Source organism: Orcinus orca, chromosome 11 (assembly GCF_937001465.1).
Source record: "Orcinus orca chromosome 11, mOrcOrc1.1, whole genome shotgun sequence".
NCBI classification, from domain to species: Eukaryota; Metazoa; Chordata; class Mammalia; order Artiodactyla; family Delphinidae; genus Orcinus; species Orcinus orca.
The window spans coordinates 81,112,153-81,137,045 of NC_064569.1; the positions used below are offsets into that span (position 1 = coordinate 81,112,153).

At 36.9% G+C, this 24,893-nt stretch overlaps 1 protein-coding gene across 15 annotated transcripts in view; it reads right to left on the reverse strand.

Annotated features, from left to right (window-relative positions):
* Positions 1 to 24,893, reverse strand: part of ANKS1B (ankyrin repeat and sterile alpha motif domain containing 1B) — a 1,164,750-nt gene that overhangs the window by 617,007 nt on the left and 522,850 nt on the right. For all 15 annotated transcript variants that reach the window (XM_033427668.2, XM_033427671.2, XM_033427675.2 and 12 more), the window contains one exon: positions 8,586 to 8,766. In XM_033427668.2, coding sequence (XP_033283559.1) covers positions 8,586 to 8,766 — 181 coding nt within the window. The remainder of the gene's footprint in view (positions 1 to 8,585; positions 8,767 to 24,893) is intronic.

Genomic DNA, 24,893 nt, shown 5'->3' on the forward strand with positions numbered 1-24,893 from the left:
TAGGATTCTCTATGTATAGTATCATGTCATCTGAAAACAGTGACAGCTTTACTTCTTCTTTTCCAATTTGGATTCCTTTTATTTCTTTTTCTTCTCTGATTGCTGTGGCTAAAATTTCCAAAACTATTTTGAATAATAGTGGAGAGAGTGGGCAACCCTGTCAACTTCCTGATCTCAGGGGAAATGGTTTCAGTTTTTCACCATTGAGAATGATGTTGGCTGTGGGTTTGTCATATATGGCCTTTATTATGTTGAGGTAAGTTCCCTCTATGTCTACTTTCCGGAGGGTTTTAATCATAAATTGGTGTTAAATTTTGTCGAAAGCTTTTTCTGCATCTATTGAGATGATCATATGGTTTTTCTCCTTCAATTTGTTAATATGGTGTATCACATTGATTTATTTGCATATATTGAAGAATCCTTGCTTTCCTGGGATAAACCCCACTTGATCATGGTGTATGATCCTTTTAATGTGCTGTTGGATTCTGTTTGCTAGTATTTTGTTGAGGTTTTTTGCATCTATGTTCGGCAGTGATATTGGCCTGTAGTTTTCTTTCTTTGTGACATCTTTGTCTGGTTTTGGTATCAGGGTGATGGTAGCCTCGTAGAACGTGTTTGGGAGTGTTCATCCACCTGTTATATTTTGGAAGAATCTGAGAAGGATAGGTGTTAGTTCTTCTGTAAATGTTTGATAGAATTCCCCTTGAAGCCATCTGGTCCTGGGCTTTTGTTTGTTGGAAGATTTTTAATCACAGTTTCCATTTCAGTCCTTGTGATTGGTCTCTTTATATTTTCTATTTCTTCCTGGTTCAGTCTCAGATGGTTGTGCTTTTCTAAGAATTTGTCCATTTTTTCCAGGTTGTCCATTTTATTGGCATATAGTTGCTTGTAGTAATCTCTCCTGATCCTTTGTATTTCTGCAGTGTCAGTTGTTACTTCTCCTTTTTCATTTGTAATTCTACTGATTTGAGTCTTCTCCCTTTTTTTCTTGATGAGTCTGACTAATGGTTTATCAAATTTATTTATCTTCTCAAAAAACCAGCTTTTAGTTTTATTGATCTTTGCATCATTTCCTTCATTTCTTTTTCTTTTATTTCTGATTTGACCTTTATGATTTCTTTCCTTCTGCTAACTTTGGGTTTTTCTGTTCTTCTTTTTCCAATTGCTGTAGGTATAAGGTTAGGTTGTTTGAGAGGTTTCTTGTTTCTTGACATAGGATTGTATTGCTATAAACTTCCCTCTTAGGACTGCTTTTGCTGTACTCCATAAGTTTTGGGTCACTGTGTTTTCATTGTCATTTGTTACTAGGTATTTTTGATTTCCTCTTTGACTTCTTCAGTTATCTCTCAGTTATTTAGCAGTGTATTGTTTAGCCTCCATGTGTTTGTATTTTTTACAGGTTTTTTTCCAGTAATTGACATCTAGTCTCATAGCGTTGTGGTCAGAAAAGATACTTGGTACGATTTCAATTTTCTTAAAATTACCAAGGCTTGATTTGTGACCCAAATATGATCTACCCTGGAGAATGTTCCATGAGCACTTGAGAAAAATGTGTATTCTGTTGTTTTTGGATGGAATGTCCTATAAATATCAATTAAGTCCATCTTGTTTAATGTATCATTAAAGCTTGTATTTCCTTATTTATTTTCATTTTGAATGATCTGTCCATTGGTGAAAGTGGGGTGTTAAAGTCCCCTACTATGACTGTGTTACTGTCAATTTCCCCTTTAATGGCTGTTATCATTTGCCTTATGTATCGAGGTGCTCCAATTTTGGGTGCATAAATATTTACAATTGTTATATCTTCTTCTTGGATTGAACTCTTGATCATTATGTAGTGTCCTTCTTTGCCTCTTGTTATAATCTTTATTTTAAAGTCTATTTTGTCTGATATGAGAATTGCTACTCCAGCTTTCTTTTCATTTCCACTTGCATGGAATATCTTGTTCCATCCCCTCAGTTTTAGTCTGTATGTGTCCCTAGGTCTGAAGTGGGTCTCTTACAGACAGCGTGTATACGTGTCTTGTTTTGGTATCCATTCATCCAGTCTGTGTCTTCTGGTTGGAGCATTTAATCCATTTACATTTAAGGTAATTATCAATAATGTACGTTCCTATTATCATTTCCTTAACTGTTTTGGGTTTGTTATTGTAGGTCATTTCCTTCTCTTGTGTTTCCTGCCTAGAGAAGTTCATTTAGCATTTGTTGTAATGGTGGTTTGGTGGTGCTGAATTCTCTTAGCTTTTGCTTGTCTGTAAAGGTTTTAATGTCTCCATCGAATCTGAATGAGATCATTGCTGGGCAGAGTAATCTTGGTTGTAGGTCTTTCCCTTTCATCACTTTAAATATGTCCTGCCACTCCCTTCTGGCTTGCAGAGTTTCTGCTGAAAGATCAGCTGTTAACTTTATGGGGATTCCATTGTATGTTATTTGTTAATTTTTCCTTGCTGCTTTTAATATTTTTTCTTTGTATTTAATTTTTGATTGTTTGATTAATGTGTCTTGGTGTGTTTCTCCTTGGATTTATCCTGTATGGGACTTGCTGCGCTTCCTGGACTTGATTGACTGTTTCCTTTCCCATATTAGGGAAGTTTTCAACTCCAATCTCTTCAAATATTTTCTCAGTCCTTTTCTTTTTCTCTTCTTTTTCTGGAACCCCTATAATTCAAATGTTGGTGCATTTAATGTTGTCTCAGAGGTCTCTGAGATTGTCGTCAATTCTTTTCATTCTTTTCTCTTTATTCTGCTCTGCAGTAGTTATTTCCACTATTTTATCTTTCAGGTCATTTATCTGTTCTTCTGTCTGTTATTCTGCTATTGATTCCTTTTAGAGAATTTTTAATTTCATTTATTGTGTTGTTCATCATTGTTTGTTTGCTCTTTAGTTCTTCTAGGCCCTTGTTAAACGTTTCTTGTATTTTCTCCATTCTATTTCCAAGATTTTGGATCATCTTTACTATCATTATTCTGAATTCTTTTCCAGGTAGACTGCCTATTTCCTCTTCATTTTTTTGGTCTGGTGGTTGTTGCCTTGCTCCTTCATCTGCTGTGTGTTTCTTTGTCTTCTCATTTTGCTTCACTTACTGTGTTTGGGGTCTCCTTTTCGCAGGCTGCAGGTTTGTAGTTCCTATTGTTTTTGGTGTGTGCCCCCAGTGGGTAGGGTTGGTTCAGTGGGTTGTGTAGGCTTCCTGGTAGAGGGTACTGGTGCTTGTGTTCTGGTGGATGAGGCTGGAGCTTGTCTTTCTGGTGGGCAGGACTGCATCTGGTGGTATATTTTTGGGTGTCTGTGAACTTCGTATGATTTTAGGCAGCCTCTCTGCTAATGGGTGGGGTTGAGTTCCTGTCTTGCTAGTTGATTGGCATAGGGTGTCCAGCACTGTAGGTTGCTGGTCGTTGAGTGGATCTGGGTGTTAGTATTGAGATGGAGATCTCTGGGAGAGTTTTTGCCATTTGGTATTATGTGGAGCCAGGAGGTCTCTGGTGGAGCAATGTCCTGAACTCGGCTTTCCCACCTCAGAGGCTCAGGACTGTCACCCACCTGGAGCACCAAGACCCTCTCAGCCACATGGCTCAGAAGAAAAGGGAGAAAAAAAATGAAAGAAAGAAAGAAAGAGAGAGAGAGAGAGAGGGAGGGAAGGAGCGAGGGAGGGAGGGAGGAAGGAAGGAAGGGAGAAAGAAAGAAAGAAAGAAAAGAAAAGAAAAGAAAGTCATTAAAAAAATTATTAAAAATAAAAAATTAAAAAAAGAAAGAATAGAGCAACCAAACCAAAAAACAAAGCTACCAATGATAACAGGCGTTAAAAGCTATACAAAAAAAAAAAAGAATAAAAACTGGACAGACAGAACCCTAGGACAAAAGGTAAAGCAAAGCTATACAGACAAAATCACACAAAGAAGCATACACATACATTCTCACAAAAGAGAAAAAGGAAGAAATATAAATACATATAAAATAGGGCTTCCCTGGTGGCACAGTGGTTGAGAGTCTGCCTGCCACTGCAGCGGACACAGGTTCATGCCCTGGTCTGGGAAGATTCCACATGCCGCGGAGCGGCTGGGCCCGTGAGCCATGGCCTCTGAGCCTGCACGTCCAGAGCCTGTGCTCCGCAACGGGAGAGGCCACAACAGTGAGAGGCCCACGTGCCGCAAAAGAAATAAATAAATTAAAATAAAATAAAATAAAAAGGAAGAGAGCAACCAAATCAATAAACAAACCTACCAATGATAATAAACTCTAAATACTAAACTAAGATAAACACAAAACTAGAAACAAATTAGACACAGAAAGCAAACCCCAAGTCTACAGTTGCTCCCAAAGTCCACCGCCTCAGTTTTGGGATGATTCATTGTCTATTCAGGTATTCCACAGGTGCAGGTACATCAAGTTGATTGTGGAGATTTAATCCGCTGCTCCTGAGGCTGCTGGGAGAGATTTCCCTTTCTCTTCTTTGTTCGCACAGCTCCTGGGGTTCAGCTTTGGATTTGGCCTCACCTCTGCATGTATGTCGCCTGAGGGCGTCTGTTCCCCACCCAGACAGGAAGGGGTTAAAGTAGCAGCTGATTAGGGGGCTCTGGTTCAGTGAGGCCAGGGGGAGGGAGGGGTATGGAATGCAGGTCAAGCCTGTGGCAGCAGTGGCCAGTGTTACGTTGCAACAGCCTGAGGCACACCATGTGTTCTCCTGGGAAAGCTGTCCCTGGATCACGGGACCCTGGCAGTGGGGGGCTGCACAGGCTCCCAGGAGGGGAGGTGTGGATAGTGACCTGTGCTTGCACACAGGATTCTTGGTGGCTGCAGCAGCAGCGTTAGCGTTTCATGCCTGTGTCTGATGTCCGTGCTGATAGCCGTGGCTTGTGCCTGTCTCTGGAGCTCGTTTAGGCGGTGCCCTGAATCTCCTCTTCTCACGCACCCCAAAACAATGTTCTCCTGACTCTTACGAAGTCACAACTTTTTCCTGGACCCCCTCCCGCTAGCTGTGGCACACAAGCTCCCTTCAGGCTGTGTTCATGCAGCCAACCCCAGTCCTCTCCCTGGGATCTGACCTCTGAAGCCCGAGCCTCAGCTCCCAGCCCCCACCCGCCCCAGCAGGTGAACAGACAAGCCTCTCAGGCTGGTGAGTGCTGGTCGGCACTGATTCTCTCTGCAGGAATCTCTCCACTTTGCCTTCTTCACCCCTGTTGCTGTTTTCTCCTCCATGGCTCCAAAGAGTCCCCCCAACCCACTCCCTGTTTCCACCAGTGAAGGGGCTTCCTAGTGTGTGGAAACTTTTCCGCCTTCACAGCTCCCTCCCACTGGTGCAGGTCTGTGCCTATTCTTTTGTCTCTGTTTTTCCTTTTTTCTTTTGCCCTACCCACGTATGTGGGGAGTTTCTTGCCTTTTGGGAAGTCTGAGGTCTTCTTCCAGGCTTCAGTAGGTGTTCTGTAGGTGTTGATCCACATGTAGATGTATTTTTGATGTATTTGTGGGGAGGAAGGTGATCTCCACGTCTTACTCCTCTGCCACGTTGAATGTCCCTTCCCATTCCTTCCTTCTTAATAACTTACGTCATCTAAATTCATAACACAGCACTCACCAGAAGATGTCCTCCTACCTTGTTCCTTCTCACACTCCTTTGCTGTTGTCACCTTTTATCACCTCTTTCATCAAGCCCAGGTTTCAGTCGTCTATCTACACTTACTCCATATCATCTATGTAATGATAATGTTCACATTTTTTGTCTTCAGACTGAAACTTCAGCTGCCTACTTGACACAGCTATTCAGATATCTAATAGGTATCTCAAACTTAAAATGAACTCCTGGTAGAAAAGGAGTTCATTCCCACCTAAACTGTTGGTGGGGAATCCAAGTTGGTACAGCCACTATGGAGAACTATATGGAGGTTCCTCAGAAAACAAAAAATAGTTACCATATGATCCAACAATCCCACTCCTGGGCATACATCCAGACAAAACTCTAATTCAAAAAGATACATGCACCCCTATGTTCATAGCAGCACTATTCACAATAGCCAAGACATGCATAAAACCAAAATATCCATCAACAGATGAATGGATAAAGAAGATGTGATACTTATATACAACAGAATACTACTCAGCCATAAAAAAGAACAAAATAATGCCATTTGCAGGAACAGGGATGCAAATAGAGATTATCATACTAAGTGAAGTAAGTCAGAAAGAGAAAGATAAATACCATATGATATCATTTATATGTGGAATCTAAAATATGACACAAATGAACCTATCTATGAAACACAAACAGATTCACGGACATAGAAAACAGACTTGTGACTGCCAAGGTAGAGGGAGTTTGGCAGGGGAAGGGATGGGGTGGGAGGTTAATTTTAGTACATGTAAGCTATTATATATAGAATAGATAAGCAACAAGGTCCTACTGTATACCACAGAGAACTATATTCAATATCCTATGATAAACCATAATGGAAAAGAAAATATAAAAAAAGAATGAATCACTTTGCTATACAGCAGAAATTAACACAACATTGTAAATCAACTATACTTCAATTTTAAAAAATGAACTGGTATTTCTCCCTGTTCACAAAATCTGCTCTTCCCAGGACCTGTCTCATGTTAGATGACAGTAAAAACCATTTTTACAATTGTTTAGGACAAAAATCTTGCAGTTTTCCTTAATTCTTCTCTTTATCTCATGCACTATTATCTACTCTATCATGAAATCCTATAGGCTCAATCTTAAAAAATACATAAAACATCCCTCAATTTCTCTCCACCTCCACTGCTTCACCTTTGACCTGAGCTGACTGACTTCCTCTCTCATCTTAATGCAATGCTACAATAACCTCCTACTGGTCTTCCTGCTTTCACACTTATCCTCCTTCTCCAGTCCATTCTCAACACAAGATTTGAAGTAATTTTCATAAAACAGAAGTTACATCAAGTCACTCTACTGAAAGACCTGAAATTACTCCCCATTTCACTCTGAGTAAAAGCCAAAGTTCTTAAAATGGCCTATGTTAGGTCCTACATGACCCATCCCTCTCTTCCTTCTCATCTAAAAACATTCCATATTTCAAAGAATAGTAGTCAGATTTGACTCATCTGCTTAAGCAATAAACTTTAGGGCTTTCCTTGAACTTTTCTTCCTCACCATCACACCTCTGATCAGTTGCCATGACCTGTTGATTACTCTTTCCTTGTATCTCTCAAATCCATTTATATTTTCCATTGCTGCTCCCTACCTCCCTACCTCCAATCTCATCTCAACTCAAATCTATCTGCTACATATTAATACTAAGGTGATGTTTCTAGCTAGATGCTAACCCATTCATATCATCCAAGTCTGTCTACCTCCAAAGGTCTCCCCCTTTACCCATCTTTTTCTGATGATTCTTAAGTGATACTTAGATTACATAATATGTTGCCTAACAAGTAGGAAGCTTTAATTATAATTCAGGCTACTTTTGAAATGGCTCTCTGTTATAATAAATTCATTGGGTCACTTATTCGAAGTGTTTTGCAGCATACAATTCGCTTGTGAGGTGTTATGTATTAGTCTTTGTTCTATTAATACTTGACATTTTTATAAAGATTAATTTTTTGTGCATGCAATCATTTATAAAATAAACAGTAGATTTACCCATTAATTTAGATTATACTTTTAAGTCAAGAAAAAGTCAGCCACCTTGGCATGAGTACAGATGTACAGTAGGCTCTTCTTATCTTAAAACTACTACAGATTTCAAACAAAATAATATTAAAGAAGCAAAAAGAATATTAAGCAATAATGATAATACTAAGTAAGAATATTAATTTCCATAGTTTCCAAAATGCTTCACATAAATAAGCTCATTTATTACTACAACTACCCAAAGAGTAGATATTATTTCCCCTTTTCAGAGGAGCAAATTAAAGATCAGAGAAGTTAAGTGATTTGATGGAAAATATCTAGCAAATCTGTGACAGAACTGACTCAGGAACTTGTTCTCTTTCATTATATACCATGTGCTAATGCCTTTATATTCAGATGCTTAAATACAATATGTAACAAACCATCTAAGTGTAAGATAATGAAATGCTACTTTTTTAAGTAGATAAATGCCCACCTTAAACATTTTATTTTGTGAAATTAAAAGTTTTACTTTTCAATGTAAAACAACTCAGCATTGTCCTTCCACATTATTACTAAATATCAGTCTATTCTAAAATTTTTGATGTAACATGGAGGTGACATATTACATTAAGAAACCATAGTAACATACTATACGAAACCATTTCAACTGTTAAAAGGTTAGATTTTGGTTCTGTTTAAAGGTCAGACCTGAAAATATGATGATGATTACATTTCTCCACACATTTTGGGTGGTGCCATTAAAGTCCTGGCATGAAACCACTATCTTTAATATCTAACCACTGAAAGGCCATTAGTGTATTCAAAAAGAATATTACACCACACTCTGACAAAAATGGTAAGCCTCTACATTGCCACACATGTAGGTGAACGAAAAACACAATGAGATTTATATGAAGATTCCTCTTATGTCCCCTAACTCATAAAGGCTTTGGCTTTAAAAGCTCAAAAATATAGCTGTATAAATGACTACTTTACCTGTATGGCCAGTTCCCTTGTTCTTGACTTCTGTGGTTGCCACAGAAGAGGTGGGTGGACTAACAGGAGGGCTGGAAGTAAAGCTTGTACACCCTGTAGATGTGCTGATTTCAAAATATTCTTGGCTGTGATTCATTCGATGAAAATCCAGAGAAGACACAATAGATGTTCGTTGTTTAGGCTAAAATAAATGAGCATGATGAGAGTATTAATATGATCATGTTCATCTTCAGCCCAATCTCCCCATCAATTTAATCTAAGTGATATTTTTCAGTTAAACTGTCTGTTTTTTATATATAAAATATACTTGTGCTTCACAGAGAGACATTAAATAATCCCTTGATTAGTTAAATAATAAAAAATTGTTTAATGAAAAAATATCATGGCATAGTTGATAAAATAAGTTAGACTTTTTGTTAGATTTTCCCAGAAGACTGCAAAAATACAGTGTGCAGAATTTCTCTTAATGATCTATTCAGAATGTTGCAATTTTGAGTCACCTTTCATTCAACTAATACTTATTAAGGATTTGGCATTTGCCAGACTCTGAGGATATAGAATCTAATAATAAAAGGGCCCTTACAACCCTGAAACATAATTAAGGCAGTTCCATTTTTTTTTATTCTCTATATAGTCCAAGGAATTGGTGGCATTAGATATTGTCCCCAAGTACCATATGCTGGGATTTCATCATTAGAATTAAGTAAAGTTGTATAGCACATTTTCCAGGATCTAAGAATCTACTTGGTATTTGTAGTGGAATTTGATCTTCTTTTTTAAGGATTTAAATTAACCCCCAAATAGCAAGAAAAGTCAATTTAAACACAAAAGGTAAAATCATGGAGTAAAAGCAGATATATTCTATACCCTTTATCAGTAATGGATTATTCCCTAGAGCAGTTTTCTGGTTTTTTCCACAATTTTAATTATATTCACTTTTTTTTTCCTGCTTAGCAGAGCTTCAAACATCATCCTTCAGAAAAGCTGCAGTCTCTTTGGCTCTCAGGACTGTGCACATTTCCTAAGAATTAATCCAAGTTTTCTTACTTTTTATTCTTCTTATTCATATTAATGAAATATTAACAATCTCTTGTAATGCTTGATAAGAGATTAACTACAATCGCTTTGTAATAGTTTATTGTACTTTACTTTCCCCAAAGTACAATAAACTTTTGGTTTACTAACACTTTCACTGCCCTAAAATACTTGCTAATTTTATCACTGAATTCCACAATTATTTTCCTGCAGAATATTCAAGTTACCCTGTCTCTTCCAGCTCATGTTTTTTTTTTATAAAGTACACATCACTTAGTCTATAATCTAAAATAGACAATGATATTGAAATGTATTTTACAGAGTTTTTACATAAGGTGTGCAGATTATCGTAATATGCTTTATACTTTCACCATTGCATTATTTTTATGGGAGAGGTTGAAAGGCATATATATTGTTACACAAGAGGGTAAGTCATTTATTATTATGACACATGAACTCAGTAATGAAATTCAAATTAGTACCCACATAGGACTCAGTTGCTTTTGAAGTATGAAAGACTGGGGTTCAATGTCAGACTTGGTTTCTCATGAAATGTCTCTCCTTGGGGGTACTGAATCTCAATTCATATTCAATGTTCTTTCTACTAGACTATATAACAGCAATTAAAAGGCATGGAATATGACACTGGCTGCAATGGAAACACAGGTATGTCCATCGTTGTGGTTTTGTTTCATTGTGTTGTGTTTTGCTTTTGTTTCACTTTGTATAAAGGCAACAGACCAAATTTATATAATGTTCCCTCTCATAAACATTACAAGGATCAAGCCAACTGATATGTATGACTCCTTTACTTATGTGTCTTAAATACGTTTCTGAACTTTGACCACCCAACGTTTTAAATGCATGAAAAGCGCAATTTGTTATGCAATCATAAAAGCAAACAAACTATTCTTCTGCATTAATTCATTGTACAAATATTTGCTGAGTGTATACTAAATTGTGGATACCTTGGTAAGCAGTATGATAGGAATAAAATGAGTAAGCCATTGTCCCTCTTCTCCAGGTGATTATAGACTTGAAGTGGGAGGAGGGATGGTGCATGAGGGAAGAGACAAGCAATCCAAGGATTATGTGTCAGTATAGTATAGTAGAGTGATAAGCATCATGATAAGTGGACACAAAATATAAAAGGTGAAACTCTACTTTATGGAGGGGATTGGGAAAGGCTTCCACAAGCAGGTGATTGATGGCTGAGTTGATTCTTGATGAAGCAGAGGTGGTAAGCAAACAAAAGAGGATGGGGAGAAGGAGAGCGCAAACTGCAAACAGTTCAGTATGGCTGTAGAGCAGAGTATGCTAAGGTAGTGATGGATTCAAGCCATGAGATATTGGATGTTGCAGGGGGACAAATCATAAAGGCCTCTAATGCCATATTAAGGAGTTTGGTCTTTAACCTGAATATTTTAAGGAACCACTGGATGATTTCTAAGCAAGAGGGTTTCATAGTTTGGTTTGTATTTCAGTAAAATCATTTGAGCAGTTTAGAGAATGAACAGGTAAGGGCAGAATTTGAGGAAGGGAGACTAATTAGGAGGATGTTACAGAATTCCAGCCAAGACATAATGGGGTCCTGAGGTAAAGCAGCTGCAACAGTGTTGGAGATAGCAGATGTTTTTAGGAGATGCTAATGTGGTTATAGCTCTTTAGATATTGGCGTCTGATTGGATGTGTAGGTTGATTTTAAGGGAGGAGTCTAGGGTGGCTCATAGATTTCTCAATTGGGTAGATGCTAAATGATAAGGTTATTTTTGTGGGAAATACAAATGTATACACTCCTATACCAGAAGTACACAAGATATATGCTTGGATGCTATCGGGACTCAGAATAGACTTCTTAGTCTATACGGTTATGCAAATCTACATGATATTTCCCTTTCTTTCTTTGAACAGAGTACTATGATCTCACTTGTGTCATAGCTTCAAATAACATATCTGGAGGAAGGGAGACAGGCTAATGGAAATTCTAAAGGGAAGAAACCATTGATCATCTGACCTCATTCTTACTTGCTTCTTCAGAACTGCCTATAGGTTATCATTAGCCAGCTTCAGGAACATTGAGGCAGTGAGGAGTCATTGCCCGAAGTTCTCTGAGCATCTGAGATGATGAAAAATGAGAATCATTATATGTTAGTCATGCTCTAAGAAAGGGATCAGCAAACTATGACCTGTGGTCCAAATCTGGCCTGCCTCCTGTTTATGAAAATAAAGTTTTATTAGAATACTATGTTCATTCATTCACTTATTGTCTCTGACTACCCTCAACACTACAATGATAGATTTGAGAAGTTGTGACACAGGCCATATTATCCACAACACCTAAAATATTTACTGTCTGGTTCTTCAGAGAAAAAGTTGGCCAACCCCTGTTTTAAGGGATCATTTTACACATCATTTTAGTGCTCAACAAAACCACAAGCTAGGTTCCCTTTTATTTCCCAGCCTTATGTGCATTTAGGTTGAGGCCATGTAACTGACTGATTGACCTGTTAGTAGAAGTGAGCCTTCTCCATCCCTCTCTTACTCTCCAGATGATGTAGTTGCAAGATGAAGTAGGGTCATTCAACCCAACTTGGGCTTTATGAGAAGTTGAAATAAACATCCTTTATGTTAAACTATTGAGATTCTGGGTTTGCCTGTGGTGGCCCTAGAACTACTTATCCTAACTAGCACAGAATGCAGTGGCTCACTTAAATGATTTACTCATGATTACATAAGTAGTTAGCACAAAGGGCTTAGATTGGAAGGAATGTTCATGTATTCAAACCTAGAGACAAGTAGATGGTGCCTCAAAACACAAAGGACAGAGGCAGAATTAAAAAGAGATATCTGGGGGCTTCCCTGGTGGCGCAGTGGTTGAGAATCCGCCTGCCAGTGCAGGGGACATGGGTTCGATCCCTGGTCCAGGAAGATCCCATATGCCGCAGAGCAACTAAGCCCATGTGCCACAACTACTGAGCCTGTGCTCTCGAGCCCGTGAGCCACAACTACTGAGCCCATGTGCCACAACTACTGAGCCCATGTGCCACAACTACTGAAGCCCATGCACCTAGAGCCCATGCTCTGCAATGAGAAGCCACTGCAATGAGAAGCCTGCGCACTGCAACGAAGAGTAGCCCCTGCTCACTGCAACTAGAGAAAGCCCGCGTGCAGCAGCGAAGACCCAACACAGCCAAAAATAAATAAATAAAATAAATAAAAATTTATTTTTAAAAAAGAGATATCTGTGTGGGGAAATAATAGCAATGGGAGAAAAGAATAAGAGATGGTAGTGATATTAAAAATGGAGATAAAAGAGGATGGGTCTGGAATATTTGTTTAAACTTTCATTTTAATATATTCTGTTTTTAAAAAACTATTCTGATGGAATCCTGCTAAGTCATTCAGTATAAGAAAAAAAAAAGTGTTTTCACAAATTCACTGAAATTACTAGTGGAATTTGCCAAGTTTTAATGTTTAAGATAAGTGGGACCTCTAAAATATCTCCCCTGCCTCCATGGTCCAGCACTCATATCTTTCTAGCTTCCAAAGGACTTGTTCCCACACATATTTACTTAACTAGAGATAGCAAACTATAGATCATGGGCCAAACCCAGGCTTCTGACTATTTTTGTAAAGCATGTGAGCTAAAAATATTTTTTACATCTTTTAATGGTTGAAAAAAATGGAAGAATAATATTAGTGACAGGTGAAAATTATATAAAACCCAAATTGCAATGTTTATAAATAAAGTTTTATCAGAACATAGTCATGCTCATTCACTTATATTTCATGCGATTGTAGCAGAGCTGAATAGTTGCAGCAGAGACCATAGGACTCACAAAGCCTATTTTATTCTCTGGTCCCATACAGAAAAGGTTGGTGATCCCTGCTATGCAGTGATTAGGGAATATCTCTGAGGACCTGAAACTGAGTAGACACATGAATGATTGTGAGTCAAGGCTAGCTACATGGAGTTGCTGGACGCAGTACAACATGGAAATGTGGGGCTCTTTGTTCCAAAAGCAGGGAAAAAAGTTTTTCCTTTATTCCATGGTCTCTCTCTAGATCTGTCATGGTGCTTTTATTTGCCACTTACTGTTGTATTCCCTTGGGCACAGGGACACTTAACAGGATGAGCGGAGACCCTCACAGGCACCCAGGGGTTTTGCCCTGCAACTCAGTACATATACTCAATCTTGACCATCCCCACACTCAGGGTCTCAGTGCTGTATCAGCAGTTGGTGAGCTGGCTGGGAACACTAGGGTTGGGGGGTCAGGTGGCCAAGAATCCTACCTAGTAATATGGGGAGATGGCGGGAGCTGGGACCACAGATGAGCCAAGGCTCCAAGCCCCAGCACGTGATCCATCTTCCCACAGACTTCACTTACAAAATACAAATTCAGAGATAAGAATTAAGAATTTTAGACAGCTATGCAAAAGCATTACACCCCAAGCATAGGGCCCTTCTTAGCGTGGGGCCTATTGAGACTGCACTGGTCCCACATCAATGAAGCCAGTGCCAGCTTAGTTATTACCTTAAAGGGACTAATGTGTGAATTTACTGGTGTCACATACAGGATAGCACACATCCTCTACCCTTATTTTGGATTATCTTCATCAGTCAGAACCAAGTTCCTAAGAATATCTTTATGCTGTATCAAAATATAAATGAAATACAACATTCTGATGCAATACTAAGAATTTCATAACATTACTGTAACCCAGACAGATATGATTCACATATGAATAAGATGAGAACACAAAATTCCTAACTAGAATGAGATTCAGATAATGTGTACATTTATTTCCAAATTTTCTCTGGATTGAAACCTAAGTTTCAAATATCCACTTCTATGTTTCCTCTGCTATTTTCAAATTATTTAAACTAATGGACATTTTAAAAAATCCACTTACTTGGATTTAAGTGGATTTTAAGTCATTTGAATTCATTTAATTTAATTATAAAGGGACCTCATCAACCTCCTTAAAAAAATGTCAAATAGGACTACAGGGATACAGTGGTGTCAGCACAAAGAAAAAGTGGTGCTAACAAAAGTCAATATTGTTGACTTTATTGATATTAAATTATCAAATTTAATATTAAATTATCCAAGCAAAACCAAGGTTCAAAATGAGTTCCCAGAGAAAACAGCTGAATGTCAGAAGATTAGCAAGTGGCATCAGTAGAAATACATGGAGATGACAGACTTCCTAGACACTGGCCCACTGATAAATTATATCAACACAAAACAATGTCCTGTCAAGTCAGTGGCAATAAAATTAGATGCCTTCTTATACTTTTTAAAATGGGGATGAGGTGGGGTGGTAAAAATGGGAAGCTAGACCAGTAGTATTTTTAGAACTTTAATCAACCTGAAATATTTTGTGTATATGGTACATGGTGACAAATTTAATTCTAAGTATTTTTTCCACCAAATGATAGCCTACTGTCCCAATACCATCACTTATTTCTTTACTGATATGAAATGCCACCTTTATCATATACTAAATTTCCAATATAGACCGGGTTTACATTTTTGGACTCTACTGTGTTCCCACTGATCTATTCCTGTGCTAGTACCACACTCTCTTAATAACTGTTGTGGCTTCTTCTCCTACGTCTAGAGTTCATATTAAATGGATATTGAATCTCTTTGATCTTTCTTGTTTTATATTCTGGGATATTTTACTATTTGTGTTCTATAATTTATTCAAAAAATACTACTGACCATCAACCATGTGTCACGCACTGTTCTAGGCTCTGGGGAATACATCAGAACAAATTAGATTAAGGCATGAAACATTTAGGCATATTATTATGACTTTAGGTATGAAGATCTTATTTTTAATTTTCAATAACATTTCTTATTTTCCAAGTTAAAAAAATAACTTGTTTTCCATTAAAAAATGACCTGTTCCTAATTTTCTGAGTTCAATAATCTCCCAAATCTTTCTGAGGAAACTGATTACAATCTTTCTCTGGCATTAATTTTTGTTTTTCTCAGAGGTCATTTACTTTATTTGTTGATCTTGGTTCCTCTCTTTTTGGTTGCTAATTTTCCTCAAATATCTGGTGTTCCTGGTAAACCATTTTTGTTTACCTAGGATACTGCTTCATTTCTCTCTCCTACTCCAGTTCCCACAGTAGGGGCTTCACCTGACTTCACCTTACTGAGAGAGTTATTACCATGTGGCAGGAAAATAAAGTCAAGTGCTCCATGTATAAGCTGTTGAGGTGTTTTACTTGTTGGGACTAATCCCTGCCTAAATCCAACACCATTTTTTTTTAACATCTTTACTGGAGTATAATTGCTTTACAATGGTGTGTTAGTTTCTGCTGTATAACAAAGTGAATCAGCTATACGTATACGTATATTCCCATATCTCTGCCCTCTTTCGTCTCCCTCCCACCCTCCCTATTCCACCCTTCTAGTTGGACACAAAGCACCGAGCTGATCTCCCTGTTCTATATGGCTGCTTCCCACTAGCTATCTATTTTACATTTGGTAGTGTATAAGTCCATGCCCCTCTCTCACTTCATCCCAGCTTACCCTTCCCCATCGACAGATGAATGGATAAAGAAGATGTGGCACATATGTACAATGGAATATTACTCAGCCATTTGTTTTTATCTTTCAAAAGTTCCCAAATGCCTCTAATAGCATCATTCCCTGCTTTTCATCACTACTATGGATTTATTCTTATTTTTATATTTATTTTACCATTTTAATTGCATGTAAGGGTGGAGAAGATGCAAATAGTTGGGATCAGTTCAACATGTTGAGTTAGAATTCTCATATTTTTCTGTCTTGATCACTTTTAAAACAGTATAAAGAAGGGATTTGATGGAGTGCAGACAATAGCTCAGTAAAGGGTAGATACTATTAAACTTTTTATTATAGATGTCATGCAAATTGGAAACAGTTTATATTTTTCTTTCTTTGTAGTGAAAGGAAAAAAACTTTAAAATGGGGTACAATTTTTTATCATGGATATAACAGTTAATATGATTAAGACTTTTTCTAAAGATATAGAACTTATCTTCAGGTAAGAAAACTGACCCCTGTCATACAACGTATTCAAACTTTAATTGGAAAGACTACATGCAGCCATGAAAGGGTAATAAAAGGTGTGATTTTTATTCTAGTTTTATTCAATACAAGTGTTAAGTAGCTCTGGAGTCAGTGTAGACACTGAAGAACTGGAGAGCCTTTGATCTCTAAACCATGAGGTTTACTCTTATAGAAGCTTCCCCCAGCATTAAAATAGTCATGACCATCTCGCAAAAAGTATTTTTTGAATTAGGCATTTCAAATATCTATGCATTAGTATTTCAAAGATGCTCAAGTCAAATTCAAATGTGTCCAAAATTAAAAATAAGGCCAGCTTTATTTCCCAAATTTAGTTTCTTTAAAAAAATTTTTTAATGATTTGCTTCAGTTTAAGAACAGCAGGAGTTTAATTATGCAATGGATTATAGAAGACAGGTTCTGAGCAGCCCAAATGGGAAGTTCATATCACTGTGTGAGTGAAAGAAAATTTTTTTACAAATAAAGGTGCATGTTGCTTTTATTTTTACAACTTAATTTTTTACACTAGTTGTTTGGAGATAATTGTAGATTCACATGCAGTTGTAAGAAATAATACAGAGAAATTGCATGTGCACTTTTCCTGGTTTTCCCCACAGATAATTAAAACTATAGTACAACATCACAACCAGGATATAGACATTGATACAGCCAAGAAAAAGAACAATTCCACAAGGATTCCTCCTGTTACCCTTTTACAGCCACACCTACTTCTCGCCTGCTCCCATTTCCTCCTTAACTCCTGGCAACCACTAATCTCTTCTCTATTTCTATAATTTTGTCATGCCAAGAATGATGAACAAATAGAATCATACAGCATGTAACCTTTAGGGATTGGTTTTTCTCAGCATAGTAATTTTCTAGAGACTCATCCAAACTGTTGTGTGTATCAATAGCTTTTTTTTTTTTTTAATGCTGAGTAGTATTCAATGTTATGGATGTGCCACACTTTAATTAACCCACTGAAGGACATCTGGTTTGCTTCCAGTTTTCAAGTATTAGGAATAGTGCTGCTATAAACATTCATGCACAGGTTCTTTTGGTGAACATAAGTTTTTATATAGCTGGGATGGATTCTCAGGAGTGCACATGCTGGGTAGTACGGTAGTAATGTGTTTAATGTTTTAAGAAACTGCCAAACTGTTTTCCAGATTTGTTGTACCATTCATATCCTTGCCAGCATTTGGTATTGTTACTACTTTTGATTTTAGCCATTCTGATTGGAGTACAGTGACATTCCATTGTTATTTTAATTTGCTTCTCCTTATCTGTTAATAAATTTGAATACCTTTTCATGTGCTTATTTGCCATCTGTATATCCTCTGCAGTGACATGTCTCTCCATGTCTGTTGTCCATTTTCTAATTAGATTGATTGCTTTTACAATGTTTAGTTTTTCTCTCATCCAATTTTATTTTGTTTCATTATTTTTTAATTGATTTACAATGTTGTGTTGGTTTCAGGTGTACAGCAAAGTGATTCAATATATATATTCAATATATATATTCAGTATATATATATATATATATACCAAATATAGTTCTCTGCACTACAGAGTAGGTCCCTGTTGTTCATCTATTTTATATAGAGAGTGTGTGTATGTTAATCCCAACTCCTAATTTATCCCTCCCCCACCTTTCCCCTTTGATAACCGTAAGTTTGTTTTCTATATCTGTGAGTCTATTTCTGCTTTGTAAATGCGTTCATTCATATCACTTTTTTTAGATTCCACATAAAAGTGATGTTATATGGTATTTGTCTTTCTCTGTTTGACTTACTTCACTTAATATGATAATCTCTAGGTCCAACCATGTTGCTGCAAATGGCATTATTCATTATTTTATGGCTAACTAGTATTCCACTGTGTATATATACCACATCTTCTTTATCCATTCAGCTGTCGATGGATATTTAGGTTGCCTCCATGTCTTAGCTATTGTAAATAGTGCTGCTATGAACATCGGGGTGCATGTATCTTTTTAGATTAGTTTTCTCCAGAAATATGCCCAGGAGTTGGGATGCTGGAGCCTATTGTAACTCTATTTTTAGTTTTTAAAGAAATCTCCAAACTGTTCTCCATAAGTGGCTGCACCAATTTACAATTCCTACCAATTGGAGATTAATTCCTTGACCATTGAATTGTTTGCATATATTTTCTCCCAATTTGCATATATTGTCTTTTTGTTTTGTTTATGGTTTCTTATGTTTTGCTCTAGGAGTTTTATAGTACCCAGTATTATTACATTTAAGTCTTTAATCCATTTGGAGTGGATTTTTGTATATCATGTTAGAGAATGTTCTAATTTCATTCTTTTGCATGAAGCTGTCCAGTTTTCCCAGGACCACTTATTGAAGAGACTGTCTTTTTTCCATTGTAAATTCTTGCCTCCTTTGTCATAGATTAAACATAAGTGCATGGATTTATTTCTGGGCTTTCTATCCTTTTCCATCAATCTACCTGTTTTTGTGCCAATACCATACTGTTTTGATTACCGTAGCTTTGTAGTATAGTCTGAAGTCAGGGAGTCTGATTCCTCCAGCTGTATTCTTCTCTCTCAAGATTGTTTTGGTTACTCAGGGTGTTTCATATTTCTATATAAATTTTAGAATTTTTCCTTCTAGTTCTGTGGAAAATGCCATTGGTGATTTGATAGGGGTTGCACTGAATCTGTAGACTGCCTTGGGTAGTATGGTCATTTTGAAAATATTGATTTTTACAGTCCAAGAACACAGCATATCTTTCCATTTGTTTGTGTCATCTTCAATTTCTTTCATCAGTGTCATAGTTTTTGAAGTACAGGTCTTTTGCCTCCTTAGGTAGGTTTATTCCTAGGTATTTTATTCTTTTTGATGCAATGGTAAATGGGATTCTTTCCTTAACTTCTCTTTCTGATCTTTTGTTGTTTGTGTATAGAAATGCAACAGATTTCTGTGCATTAATTTTGTATCCTGAAACTTCACCAAATTCATTGATGAGCTCTAATAGTTTTCTGATAGTGTCTTTAGGATTTTGTATAGTATCGTGTCATCTGCAAACAGTGACAGTTTTACTTCTTCTTTTCCAATTTGGATTCCTTTTATTTCTTTTTCTTCTCTGATTGCTGTGGCTAGGACTTCCAAAACTATGTTGAATAAAAGTGGCAAGAGTGGGCATCCTTGTCTTGTTGCTGATCTTAGAGGAAATACTTTCAGCTTTTCACCATTGAGTATGATGTTAGCTGTGGGTTTGTCATATATAGTCTTTATTATGCTGAGGTATGTTCCCCCATGCCCATTTTCTGGAGTTTTTTTTTTTTTTTTTACATAAATGGATGTTGAATTTTATCAAAAGCGTTTTCTGTATCTATTGAGATGATCATATGGTTTTCATTCTTCAATTTGTTAATGTGGTATATCACAATGATTGATCTGTGGGTTTTGCTAGTATTTTTTTGAGGATTTTGCATCAATGTTCATTAGTGATAGTGACCTTTTATTTTCTTTTTTTTTTGTGATATCTTTGTCTGGTTTTTGGTATCAGGGTAATTAATGGTGGCCTCATAGAATGAGTTCAGAAATGTTCCTTCCCCTGCAATTTTTTGGAATAGTTTGAGAAGGAGAGGTGTTAACTCTTGTCTAAATGTTTGGTAGAATTCCTCTGTGAGGCCATCTGGTTCTGGACTGTTGGTTATTGGGAGTTTTAAAATTACTGATTCAATTTCATTACTGGTAATTGGTCTGTTCATGTTTCCTATTTCTTCCTGCTTCAGCCTTGGGAGATTCTACCTTTCTAAGAATTTTCCCATTTCTTCTAGGTTGTCCATTTTATTGGCATATAGTTACTTGTAGTAGTCTCTTATGATTCTTTGTATTTCTGTGGTGTCAGTTGTAACTTCTTTTTCATTTCTGATTTTACTGATAGAATTGATTTGGGTCCTCTCCCTTTTTTTCTTGATGAGTGTGGCTAAAGGTTTATCAATTTTGTTTATCTTTTCAAAGAACCAGCTTTTAGTTTCATTGATCTTTTCTATTGTTTTTTAGTCTCTATTTCATTTATTTCTGCTGTGATCTTTATGATTTCTTCCCTTCTACTAACTTCGGGTTTTGTTTGTTCTTCTCTAGTTGCTTTCGGTGTAATGTTAGGTTGTTTATTTGAGATTTTTCTTGTTTCCTGAAGTAAGCTTGTATCACTATAAACTTCCCTCTTAGAACTATTTTTGCTGTGTCCCATAGGTTTTAAAGATTTTTTTTTTTAATGTGGGCCATTTTTAAAGTCTTTATTGAATTTGTTACAATACTGCTTCCATTTTATGTTTTGGTATTTTGGTCACAAGCCATGTGGGATCTTTGCTCCCCAACCAGGGATTGAACCCACACCCCCTGCATTGGAAGGTGAAGTCTTTAACCACTGGACTGCCAGGGAAGTCCCTCCCATAGGTTTTAGATCATTGTTTTTTGTTTTTTTTTTTTTGCAATATGCGGGCCTCTCACCGCTGCGGCCTCTCCTGCTGTGGAGCACAGACTCCGGACGCGCAAGCTCAGTGGCCATGGCTCACAGGCCCAGCCGCTCCGCAGCATGCGGGATCCTCCTGGACCAGGGCACGAACCCGTGTCCCCTGCATCTGAAGGCGGACTCTCAACCACTGCGCCACCAGGGAAGCCCGATCATTGTGTTTTTATTTTAATTTTTCTCTAGGTAATTTTTGATTTTCTCCTTGATTTCTTCAGTGATCCATTGGTTGTTTAGTAGCATATTGTTTAGCTTCCACATGTTTGGTTTTTTTGTGTTTTTTTTATTTTTTGCAGTTTTTTTCTTGTAGTTGATTTCTAATCTCATAGTGTTGTGGTTGGAAGAGATGCTTGATATGATTTCAATTTTCTTAAATTTACCCAAGGCTTGTTTTGTGGCCCAGCATGTGATCTATCTTGGAGAATGTTCCATGTGCACTTGAAAAGAATGTGTATTCTGCTGCTTTTGGATGGAATGCTCTATAAATATCAATTAAGTCTATCTGGTCTAATGTGTTATTTAAGTCCGGTGTTTCCTTACTGATTTTCATCTGGATGTAAGTGGGGTGTTAAAGTCCTCCATTATTATTGTCCTCCACTTCTCCTTTTATGTTTGTTTAACATTTGGCTTATATATTGAGGTGCTCCTATGTTGAGTGCATATATATTTATGATTGATATGATCTTCTTCTTGGATTGACACTTTGATCATTACAGAGTGTCCTTCCTTGTCTCTTGTAACAATCTTTATTTTAAAATTTATTTTGTCTGATATGAATATTGCTACTCCAGCTTTCTTCTGATTTCCATTTGCATGGAATACCTTGTTCCATCCCCTCACTTTCAATCTGTATGTGTCTCTAGATCTGAAGTGAGTCTCTTACAGACATATATATGAGTCTTGTTTGTGTACCACTCAGCCACTCTATGTCTCTTTGTTGGAGCATTTAATCCATTTACATTTAAGGTAATTATCAATATGTATATTCTTATTGCCATTTTGTTAATTGTTTTGGTTTCATTTTTGCAGGTCTTTTTTCCCCCTTTCTTCCTTTGTTCTCTTCTCTTGTGATTTGATGACTATCTTTAGTGTTATGTTTCAATTCTTTTTTTCTTTTTCATCTGTATATCTACTATAGTTTTTTGATTTGCAGTTTCCATGAGGTTTTTATATAGAAATCTATATATATTCATGATTGTTTTAAGTTGCTGACTTCTTAATTTCAAATGCATTTAAAATAGCCCACATGTGTGCTCTCATCCCATCACGATTACTGTTATTGTTATCATATTTTACATCTAGTTGTTTTGTGTACCCCTTAATTGCTTATTATGGATACAGATGATTTTACTACTTTGTCTTATAACCTCCCTACTAGCTTTGTGTGTGGATGAGTCCCTACCTTTACTGTATGTTTGCCTAACCCTAACCCTAACCCTAAACTGGTGAGCTTTTCCATTTTATAATTTTTCTTGTTTCTAGTTGTGGCTTTTTCTTTTCTGCCTAGAGTAGATCCTTTAGCATTTGTTGTAAAGCTGGTTTGGTAGTGCTGAATTCTTTTAGCATTTGCTTGTCTGTAAAGCTTTTGATTTCTCCACCAAATACGAACAAAAGCCTTGCTGGGTAAAGTATTCTTGTTTGTAGACTTTTCTTTTTCATTACTTTAAATATATCGTGCCATTCCCTCTGGTCTGCAGTTTCTGCTAAAAAATCAGCTGATAGTCTTATGAGAGTTACCGAAATGTTATTTTTTACTTTTCCCTTGTTGCTTTTAATATTCTTTAACTTTGATTTTTGTCATTTTGATTACAATGTATCTTGGTGTGTCCCTCTTTGGGTTAATCCTGTATGGTACTCTGTGCTTCCTGACTTTGAGTGACTGTTTCCTTTCCCAGGTTAGGGAAGTTTTCAGTTATTATCTCTTCAAATATTTTCTCAGGTCCTTTCTCTCTCTCTTCTCCTTCTGAGACCCCTACAATGCAAATATTAGCACACTTGATATTGTCCCAGAGGTCTCTTAAACTGTCCTCATTTCTTTTCATTCTTTTTTCTTGTTTCTGTTCTGTGGTAGTGATTTTCATTACTCTGTCTTCCAGCTTATTGATTCACTCTTCTGCCTCATTTAGTCTACTAATGATTCCTACTAGTGTATTTTTCATTTCAGTTATTGTATTGTTCAACTCTGTTTGGTTGTTCTTCATAATGTCTCTTTGTTAAAAACTTCTAACTTCTCACTCTGTACATCCATTCTCCTCCTGAGTTACTGGATCATCTTTACGATCATTACTTTGAACTCTTTCTCAGGTAGACTGCTTATCTCCATGTCACTTAGTTGTTCTTCCAGGATTTTATCTTGTTCCTTCATCTGGAACATATTCCTCTTCCATCTCATTGTGTCTATGTTGCTATCTGTATTTTTATGTATATGGTAGGTTAGTTACATTTCTCAACCTTGGAGAAGTGGCCTTCTGTAGGAGAACTCAATAGGTCCCAGTAGTGTACTCCCTTTTCAACACCCAAGGGCCAGGGGTCAGCTTGTCCTAGGGTAGGGTTTGGCCTGTATTTGCAGACTTATTATGCAGGCTGTGCGATGGTAGTTTTCTTGCTTCCGGTGTCTGCCCCCTGGTGGGTGAAGCTGGTCTAGAAGTTTCCTGGTAGCAGGGGTTGGTGCCTGTCCACTGGTGGGTGGAGCTCGGTCTTGGCCCTCTGGTGGCAGGGCCATGTCAAGGGGCATGTATAGAGGTAGCCTGTCTGTTGATGAGTGGGGCTATGTCTCTGCCCAGTTAGTTCTTTGGACTGAGGCATCTTAGCACTGGAGCCTATAGGCTCTTGGGTGGGGCCAGGCCTTGATGCTAACAAATAAACGTGTGGTATGCACTGCATTTTATTCTAACAAAAATTATTCTGCTTTTTAGTTCTTAATTTACATCATTACTTTACTAATAGTAGCTCTCATTAAATACACATTGTGCCAGGTATCCTACATATTTTTCCCTGCAGACACCAAAAGAGCTCTACTAAAGTACATATTATTTACCACATTTTACAGATGGGGAAATTGAAACTTCTCAGAGGACACTCTAAATTTCAAAGAGTTTTAGAATCTAGCTCTCTCAATACTTCAAAGCAATGCATACACTTCACGTTACACCATGCTACCTTTTCTCTATAATTGCCCAAAATGTCTTTCTATATAATAAAAATAATGCTTTTTTTTTGTTTGTTTGGTAAGTAAATGATATCTTAAAAGAAGGTTTTCCCCAGGATATTTGTAAAAGCAACTGCCATAAGGGTTATCACCAAGAAGTAAATAAATAGTAGAAGGGAGAAAGAAGTTAAGGTTTCAACCAGAAAGATGTGACAAACAAGTACTTACATGGATGAACTTAAGATGACATGAAGTTTTAAGAATAAGTACATAGAACTTTCCTTGGAATAAAATGTAATCAGTGTTATAGGATTTATGTCATAGGATGATAGAGATTTTTTTTAAATGAAAATAAGCATTCAAATTAATTTTAGCTAAAAATTTCAACTCCTTTTTGTGCTAAGTATTTTTGAAAATATTTATCAAAATTCACATTAATAAAAGTTTTTCTTTTCTCCCTGTCCCATCTCTGCCAAAAGAATACTTGAAAGGCTGACAGGAAGGAATATATGGATATAAAGCAAGTATTCTTTAAAACCCATAAACTT